General features: G+C 31.1%; 1 protein-coding gene across 4 annotated transcripts in view; it reads left to right on the forward strand.

Annotated features, from left to right (window-relative positions):
• ZDHHC17 (zinc finger DHHC-type palmitoyltransferase 17) overlaps positions 1-9,723 on the forward strand; it is a 92,407-nt gene that overhangs the window by 51,794 nt on the left and 30,890 nt on the right. For all 4 annotated transcript variants that reach the window (XM_032296240.1, XM_032296232.1, XM_032296250.1 and 1 more), the window contains 3 exons: positions 2,603-2,667; positions 3,314-3,476; positions 9,541-9,666. In XM_032296240.1, the coding sequence (XP_032152131.1) occupies positions 2,603-2,667; positions 3,314-3,476; positions 9,541-9,666 (354 nt within the window). The remainder of the gene's footprint in view (positions 1-2,602; positions 2,668-3,313; positions 3,477-9,540; positions 9,667-9,723) is intronic.

Genomic DNA, 9,723 nt, shown 5'->3' on the forward strand with positions numbered 1-9,723 from the left:
ATATTTCAATTTATTCTTCCCTTTCTCTTTGACTGACTTTAGTCAATAATATTGTTTTTGTTAATGTTAGCTATGTTCTGATAAATTTTTGCCACATTTCTATTACTTGATTATTCAGCTTTAGACAATAATTTTCTTTGATTCATGGCTATTACAGATGAGGTTCTCAGCATACTTTCATTTCAACCTTTTTCCATTTTGCATTTTTTGGTTAATTATATCAGTTTTACATTGTTAGGGTATATAACATTTCCATTCAGTTTTGTCATTCTATTCTTCACAATTGTTTTGTTTTAGTTATATTGTTAAATATATTCAGTGCTCACTACCAATTCTTTTGGATGATTTTCAGGAGAAAAAGGGGAAAATGCTAAGTTATGGAGCCCTGTTGATCATGGAATTCCCATAAGCTTTTGATCTGGGCTTGTTAATTCTTCCTAATAGAGAATACCCATACGTCCAGGCTGAACTTGGAAAAGAAGTACCAAGTTTTAAATCCCAACCCAAAGAGAGAAAAGGTTGAATTTCATTTTTCTTTTAGTATTCTAGAGATGTGCCATGATTTTACATTTTTTTATTTATTGATATTTTTAATACTATCATTTTTTAAAAAGGATATGAAAAGACAACTAAGAAGAAGAAGAAACTTAAACCTAAGAATTTACATGCTTGCTTTAATTAGACCTGAAATTTGGTTGAGCTTTCTTGAAACTATGGCAATTAGGAGTAAAAGAAGTCACAATACTTACTTCTCATATAAGCAATAAGGAAGTTTATTTCTTGAGAAAACATTTTTCTTAAGTCACGGGATTATTTTAAAAAATGAACCTGCATATTGGAAATGTTGAGTGAGATTGCAGAAGATATTCCTGATAACACTATTAAAGTAAATCCAGAAATGGATTTGTAATGGATAAGGCATAACATTCTATTACAGTATGCATGATGAGGGGCTAAAACTAGTGACATCTAAGGAAATGCCTTAGTTATATAATGCAGTGGTTCTCAGCTTTTTTTCTGCTTCAGTATGCTTGGATAATGTTCACATTTGAGACATATTCCCATCGCTAACAGTGGCTCACAGAGAACTGCTGCATAGAGATAGACAGTGTTTTACAGTGTACTTACCATAACTCTCTTCTTTCTCCACTGATGGTAAACTAGGTAAGACAACTTGGATTAGACTGCTTGCTTAATGTAATTCAGGAATGGGAGATGGGGTAGGGAAGAAGAAGAAACTTAATGTTTATGAAATATACATTATGTTCTCGGCTATTGAGTGGATGCTTTGCACACATTATTTAATCTTCACAGAAGTCTTATGAAGTTATTTGTATTCACATTTTATAATGAGGAAGTTAAGACTAAGAGTTAAAGTAATTTAGCCTACAGTTTCATAGCAATTATGTGGTGGAGCTACAAAGTCAAAACCATGTCTGTCTTATTCTAAAGCCAAGCCTAGAAGAGTAGATAGGCAAGCATGTTTTTTCCATTAACAAATGGTTTTTGATCACGCACTCTGTTGGGCACTAAGAATACGAAGATGGATTTGAGGTGATTTTTATTTTCAAAATACTCCAGGTGAATGAGACAGATGTTTCAGGCAGAGAGGATAATCAGTTCATAATGGAGTTGAGTTAGGAAAGGTAGTTTCAGAGCAGTGAAACTGATACTCCTGATACATCAGAAAGTCTTGCGCTAGGAGAGTTAGATAACTAGGAAAGAGTTTTGGTTTAATAGGTAGGAGTTTTAATTATAAGTTGCTAAAAACTAAGCAAAAGTGGGGAAGAGATGGTGTCAGGGAAAGCAAAAAACTGAATAGAATAATAATGATTTATTACATGATTTGACTGGGAATAGTATTTATACATATTTGTAATAATACATATCAAATATTAAATGTTTATGTAACCAGAATTACAATAGATCTCCTGATAGGAGAGAATAGGAAAGGTGCGTGTTTGTGATGTAGAAGAGAGGAAAGAGAAAAATTCACATTTTTTATATCAGGGAGCCTCAGTGCCTGAAACTGAAAAATCAAGAAGTAGCAATTCAGACATCTTCTTTAAAGATATGGAGGTAAATACCAAAATAAGGAGCCAAAAAATGGTGAAAATGGTGGGAAGTAGGGTTGGGGATTACTTTAATGTGTTGCTTTTTTCCCACAAACTGCAAATCATTTAACTCTAAAAATATACATGTTTAACAATAAAATACAAAAAAATTAAAATTTTGATTATATTAAAATGCCAGTTCTTTTTATTTTTTTATTTTGAAATGCCTAGGAATAAAGAGTTTTGTTATTCTGTCTTATCATGAATAAGTATAAACAAGTTTTTCAGAAACTTCAATCACTTATATAAATGTAAAACATTGAAGGGCTGATTAAAACATCTTAAAAGGGAAGACTGTAAAGCATGATATATGTTAACTAGAGTATACAGTGGCAAGAAAGTTAAGAAAGAGAAGGTTTCATACATTATCCTTGATCGAGTAGTATTGTATTAGCTTCTCCTATTATGTGTAGATTAGATTTTTCTAAGCAAATTTGGTTAGGAACTTATAATTTAATTGTCTGACTTTTTTCTTTTTACTCTATCAGGATGTAGATATGATGGATCAGAATGGAATGACACCTTTAATGTGGGCAGCATATAGAACACATAGGTATGTAACAACTATAAAAACCTTATTCGGGCCTTTTCAGCATAAGTAAGAGAGAGGAAAAAGCAGTTAATATTATACTCACTAATATTTATAATTTTTTTTATGACTATGTAGTATATAGAGATTACCTGTTTGGATGTTTTGGTATCTCTGTGTTATCTCTGCCTTGGTGATTAAAGCTTCCTTAATCTATTTCTCTTTTAACAATTTCTAAGAATGGAAGTTGTTATCTTTTTTAAAAAAAGTAATGCATTTTTTGATGTTACTTATGTATTGACAAGTTTAATGTATTAATTACTAAGTTGTCTTAGATTGCTTTTGGAAGACTCCAAATTTAAATTAAAAAAATTTTTAATTCTTTAATTGTATTAATGACATCCATTTCTAGGTCAAAAATAGAAAATATCAGGACTAAGTTGCTTATCCCCTGAAACTATTAATATATTACTTTATATCGTGTTGTACATACTTAATACTTCATATTAGAATATTGTCTCATTATTGATTTTAAAGTTAAGTAGGTTAGAAGTATTCCAGAATGGAATATTACTGTAACCATAATCAGTTTAGTGCCTGTAATGATTTCTATAATTGAAATTAGGGTTGTTGTTGTTGTTTGTTTGTTTTTTTTTTTTTTCCTTTTCAGTGTGGATCCAACTAGATTGCTTTTAACATTCAATGTTTCAGTTAACCTTGGTGACAAGTATCACAAAAACACTGCTCTGCATTGGGCAGTACTAGCAGGGAATACCACAGTCATTAGTCTTCTTCTGGAAGCTGGAGCTAATGTTGATGCCCAGAATATTAAGGTATAAAAATATTCTATATTGATAATACTGTATGAAATGTAGCTAATATATGAATTCCATAAAACAAGTTTTTCATAGACTGTTAGAGTTGAAAGAAACTTTCCATACAGGTTTACAGTTAAACCACATTATGCATAATAAATTTTAATGTTTCTTTGACTTGGTTATTTTATTGTCTTATTTTTTTTAAAGGTCAAGAGATTTAAATTTGATAAACGCCTTTATGGTGTTTATAGGAGAATCTCTGCCCCACCATGGTGGACTAATACAGGAAAAATTACAAAATTATATAAGAGCCAAGCACAATTAACATTTACACTAAATCAGTAAACATTTTATTAATACATGCAATAAGATTCTATTGCTAGTTTTAAATTTTGGTTATTTCTTTTCATTTTTAAAGCTTCAGGATCCACCATGCCTTTCAGCAACGAACTCTTTCTATGAAAATACTTTAAACATCATCCTTTAATAATGTGCATTCATAAGTAACTGTTCCCATTGACTAATGTTCTTTAATTTTGGCTATAATTTATAGTATTTTCTGAGTTATGTTTCTTAAATTTCTAACGGATACGTACTAATTAAATATGAAGGGAGTTCAAGGCACATACTAATCTAGAATGGCCAATCAAAAAGTAGGTTATCTCCTGCTGGATCAGGGTATCTCTTTATGTTCCAGTGAATAGTTAGTTCTTCCTTGATTCAGTTACTTTAAGAAAATAAAATAGCTTAGACTAGTATTATGGAGCATCATTTATTAAGCTTATAATTTTTAGAAATAGTATAATTAAGACATTTAAAGTAAATTAATATTGGAAACTGTAAGATATTAATAAAATCATATTCTTTTCTTTCCTTTTAAAAAAATTTCAAGTCTTCTTGTCCCTCACCGAAGTGATCAGAATAGTTCTGTATCTGCCACTAAACATAGAGAAAGAAGAAAGTCAGCATATCATAGTGCCTGACATGCGATGGGCACTCTAGGTGTTTATTGACTGAGTAAATGAAGATTTATGTATTCTTGAGTTTTACTTAAGGTAGTTTTCATGACTCTGCTAGGATACCTCTCTGCCACTTCAGAAATTTTAGAGAGAAATTTTTGCTTTTCCAAATGTTTTTAAATAGGATATTCTTAAAAGTTGGTAACACTGGAATGATTAAATTAGCTGATCCCAGGTCTGAAGGTTAAGAAAGGAGAAGTTTGACTAAACTTGATCAATATACCTATAAGAAAATTACTTGAGTTTACCTCATGTTTTGTTACCTGGATTAGTTTAAAGTGTTACTACTTTTTTTCTCTTTGCTAGCAGACAGCCACTCCTAAGGTGATCATGCATGAGGAATACATTTAAAGATATTTAGTATTATTGAAAAAACAGTATTAATTTTAGTTTGGCAAATGGAAAGAATTCTGTAGACCTTCTGCCAATAGCTGTATCAGTAGTATACGGAAATTGCAGTAATACCAAAGAATTACGACAGTAGGATGACTCCACAGTTCTGGAGTTTCAAACTAGTAATGTATATTTTAAGAGCTTTTAAAAGTATATTTTCTGTTCATATAAAATTAGGTTAAATTCAGTCACAGTCATTAGGATTTGATGTATGGTTTTAAAATTCAATGTAGTATTGAATGATTTCAAGTAAATAATGAAGGCTTGTACTTCCCATTAGTCATTGCATAAATCTTTAGGTCTTAGTAAAAGGAATAATCTACAGCAAATTTCAACAAAAAGTTGATGGTAAGAGTAGAGATATTCACAATTATTTAAATGATTTTGAACATTGCATTTTTAATGTTTTAAGGTTCAGGCACAAGAGTTATATGGTACCAAGAAACCATGAAATGGAATGTAGCTTTCTTAACTAGTGTAGTTCATGTGAATACTTTTCAGAGTCTACAGTGTCTATAATTGAGCTAATTATTTTACCTTAGAATTTTTATTTAAATTCATTTTTTTTTCTGGTTACTTTTTATTAATGTTTTAACTTGATCTGTCACATGTAATCAAGGTTGGCTATCGGCAAAAAAATTTTTCATGTAATTCCCTGGTAGCTTCTGGAGTGATAGAACTTAAAGAAAATAAAGTCTAAGGAATTATTGTATTTGTTCAGGGAACATTTATACTTTCAGGAGAAAAATTATCTTTATATCTACACTGGTGACAAAGTAGATTTTTGTTTTAAAATGCACTTTGTATGTAATTAAAAAGATGAAATGAATATGAAATACCTTTTTTAAAAATGGTAATCTGCCTCAAAGGCATTCCCAACATACTTAAGTCTTATCATCATCTTCTAATAAAAACCATGTATTCATTCATTCAGCAAATTCTGGTTCAGTGGCGGGTGGTCGGAGACACATTGTTCAAAACAAATAAGGTCCCTATTCTTTGAGAATATAAATTCTATTGAGGAAACAGCCAATAAGTGAAAAATAATAAAAGGCAAATGTGATAGAGTGGGATGGAAAGACCACATCAGGTGAGAGTGATTTGGGAATGCCTCTGAGGAGATGACATTTGCTTTCAGAATTATGTGATGAGAAGGGATCAGTTATACAGAGATATGTGGGAAAAAACTCTCCATGTAGAGGAACATGAAAGTGCAAGGCCCTAAACAGGAATAAGATTGCCATGTTTGAGGTGCAGAAATAAGGACAGTGTGGCCAGAGTACAGTGAGCAAGGTGGTGAAGTCACTTGAGAAAGGCAGATGCTATATCATGCAGTGCCATGATAAGGAGCTTTAATTGTATTCTCAGTCATGGAAAGCAGTTGAAAGGATTTATGTAGGCTGATTATATGATCTGCTTTTTTAAAATATTTTTTTAAACATTACATTGGTTGATGTATGGAGAATGTGTTGAAGAGTTAAGAAAACAGGAGATCAGTTAGACTGTTGCGAAAAATTAGGCAGGTGATAATGTTAGCTTAGCCTAGGATCAGAGGAGTAGAGGTAGAGAGAAATGACTGAATTTGGAGATGATATTTTAAAGTAGAAATTAGGAGGTAGGTTAGGTATGGGGATGAAAGAAACTGCCATTGATGACTTAGATTTTGTTTTGAGTAGCTGAGCGTCTTGTGATATGGAATGTTGAGATTGTGAAGACCGAAGGAGAAAAGTACTTTTTGGGGTGAAGGCAATAGGAATTGGTTCTGTTTGGTAATATTTAATTTGAAGTGGTGCCTTTTAGCTGTGTGAACTACTAAGCTAATTAAGGAAACTTAAATTGCTTCCAGCTTTGAAAAGGAAACATTTATTTAAAAAAATACATAGAATATTTGTCCAGGAATTTAACCAAATTTATTTACACCTATGCATTTTTCCCTTTTTAAGTCTTAAGAAAGAGCCTTGTTGATAATAATGAATTATAACAATAAGATATAGCCTGCGAATCTGGCTATGACTTTAATAGCTATAAAAAGTTATATCTTTCAAAGAATATGAAAAATTATGCTTTGTTATAATAATTCTATAACTATTAGTTGATCCCCCTTCCCTAAAATACCTATTTTCTGTATATGATAAAGTTTCTGAGAAATCTTTCTTTATATTAACTAGAGATTTACCTTTACATATTCGTTGTTTCAGTAACGAATTCAGTTCTTTTCATATATGAACAAATGTTCCTTTATCAAAATAAGATAGAACTTATTTTAAAGACAATTTATATTAAATGATAGGTAACTTTAAAATTGCTGTTTTCATCTTTAGAAGGATCAAGCTGTATACCCTCAGTTTTTTTTTTTATCTGGAACCCCCCCGCCCCAGTGGACTTTGGTTGGGGGAGGAAATGGGTCCATGGATCCCTGAAATTGTTGGAAAAAAGTTATGTGTATCAGCAGTTTTCTGGGAAGAAGAAAAGTGGCTGTCATCAGAAGAGACTCAAAAGAATTTAAGAAGCAAGCCCGTAGATAATAGCTACATGAAATAATTTTAAATCTCTTCTTGTAAAGCAACAACAGGGGAAACAAGTGATTTAGAATACTAAGAATAAAAACCAAAACACAATTGTGGCCTACTAAGTAATCCCTTTTGTGGTAGTATCTCATTTGTGATTGAAAAAAAATAATAATACTCTTTAGCATATGTTTTAGTTATACTGATAAATTTAGATGAACTGAGTTTGGGAGGAACAGTTAATCTGAGTGCTACCCGAGCAGTTATAATCTTTTCTTTCTAAAATTATCAAAGGACATAATTTTTAGCTGGTACAGAATGTAAAATTACTGAGCTCTGTTCATTAACATATGGAAAGACTTTTTGTATAGTTTCTTGAAATGAGGTAAGAAAACTGTTTTCAGAAAATAGTTTTGAATTACCTTTTAAATACCTGACCTAGATGGTCTCCAAAGAATTTTTTTTTTTAATTTTGACAATGAAATTCAATCTTACATAGGCAAAATGTTGAGTGACCTTATCCCCAACCATAATGTTTATCTGACCAAAACCTTTGAATAATTTCTTTTATTAACAGTTAGATTGTCTATAATTACTCCATGTAGATTCTTGCTGTTGTTGCTATTGTTAGTATTATTTTGGCTGAGACATGGAGTGATCAAATAAATATAGACTTAACTCAGAACCCTGGTTTTAATATACTTCTTTAAATGAATTGAGTGTTTATTTTACCAGCTGAATAAAAGAACTATACAAAAATAGTTAGATGACTAGAGGAGTAGTTGAAAGATTTTTTAAAGCTCCCTCAATCTTTTTGTCTAGGCAATCCTTAGGTGTCACATGGCCCTCTAGTGGAAGGGATGCTCAGCTGGACCGAGGCAACTGCAGGATATTCCAGGGGAGTTGTTACCCAAGGGATTGCTTTTATTCAGGTAATCTTTATAGTTTGGATTAATTAGCTGGTTCTGACAACTTAGGTGATGGAATTTTTGAATAGGTAAGGAGCCGTTTTAAAGTAAATATCCCTATTTGTGGAAGACACCTAGATCAGCCCATTTCTTATTAAATATCATTGATCTTTATATTAAAGGATTGTTTGGGCTTTTTGTCCTTATTGTTGTTTTGTAATAGTTGTTGCTGTTGGTGGCAGTGATGTGTTTTATTTTGTTGTTTATTTTTGTTTTTTTAATGTAAAAAAAGTAAACTCTATACAAGTAATCATTCCTCATAAATAAGGTATCCCAAGGCTCTTTATTCCTTTATTCTTTTTGACCTTGTTTTTGGAAATAAAATTTCAACGTTTTTTTACTTTTTAAAAGTAATTTTGAATATTCATTTTTACATTCTTGAAACTTTGGTAAGCATTTAAAGTTTTACTTTTCTATTTGAAGAGGTCGATAAATGGTGGAAGACATTAAATAGAATGGAAATGTAGGTGCCTAACTTGCAAAAGGAGAAATAAGGTTTTAAATTTTAAATTAGTTAAGGCAAAAAGAAGCATAGAACTAAAATTGGGAGTGCTTATTTCTTTGTTTCATACTTTAATACATTTTATTCTTACTATGTAAACTCCTTGACATTCTTTTTCTTAGGATTAAAGGGAAATGTAAATTTGTAACTTGAATTTACTGTTTTTAAAAATCATTTCTCATTTACTTTGGAAACTTCTGGATGGGTGAATGAATATAAATCAAGAATGCCAGTACAATAGTGGCAGAAGTAGAGACTGACTTTTCCTTTCCTATTCTCTTCTGAAGACTCTTATTACTGTTGAAATAAAACTGAGAGATTTCTGGCAACTTGGTATTATAGCAGGATGTTTTGAAGCAATAACTATTACTAATGAAATTTTTAAAGAATATGAAATAACTGATAAGCTTAGTGATAGTCTCTGATCCAGCAGGTACCAAAATACCTACTTTTTGATTTGCTGTCAAAATGCAGGCAAAAATAAAATCTACAGAATATGATGAGAAAATATTTTGTGTTTATTCTTTTGGAAGGCGTAATAAATATGTAATGATGCAGGTATTTTTAGTAATTTACGCAGTGTTAAAACCATGTTAATAGGGAAATAAATTAATTTTTATAGATGTTCTTTAAAAGTAACTAAGATAGCCTGCTTTAAAATTTTTAATAAGAATTTCTTCTACTTATCAGGGTGAATCAGCGCTTGATTTGGCAAAACAGAGAAAAAACGTGTGGATGATCAACCACTTACAAGAGGCAAGGCAAGCAAAAGGATATGACAATCCGTCCTTCCTTAGAAAGCTGAAAGCTGACAAGGTAAACCTGTAACTGAAGATTTTCTTTTTCTTTTTTTTTTTGAGATGGAGTTTCACT

The sequence above is a fragment of the Sapajus apella genome, unplaced genomic scaffold (genome assembly GCF_009761245.1).
Source record: "Sapajus apella isolate SASKATOON/1434 unplaced genomic scaffold, GSC_monkey_1.0 scaffold2, whole genome shotgun sequence".
Taxonomy (NCBI): Eukaryota; Metazoa; Chordata; class Mammalia; order Primates; family Cebidae; genus Sapajus; species Sapajus apella.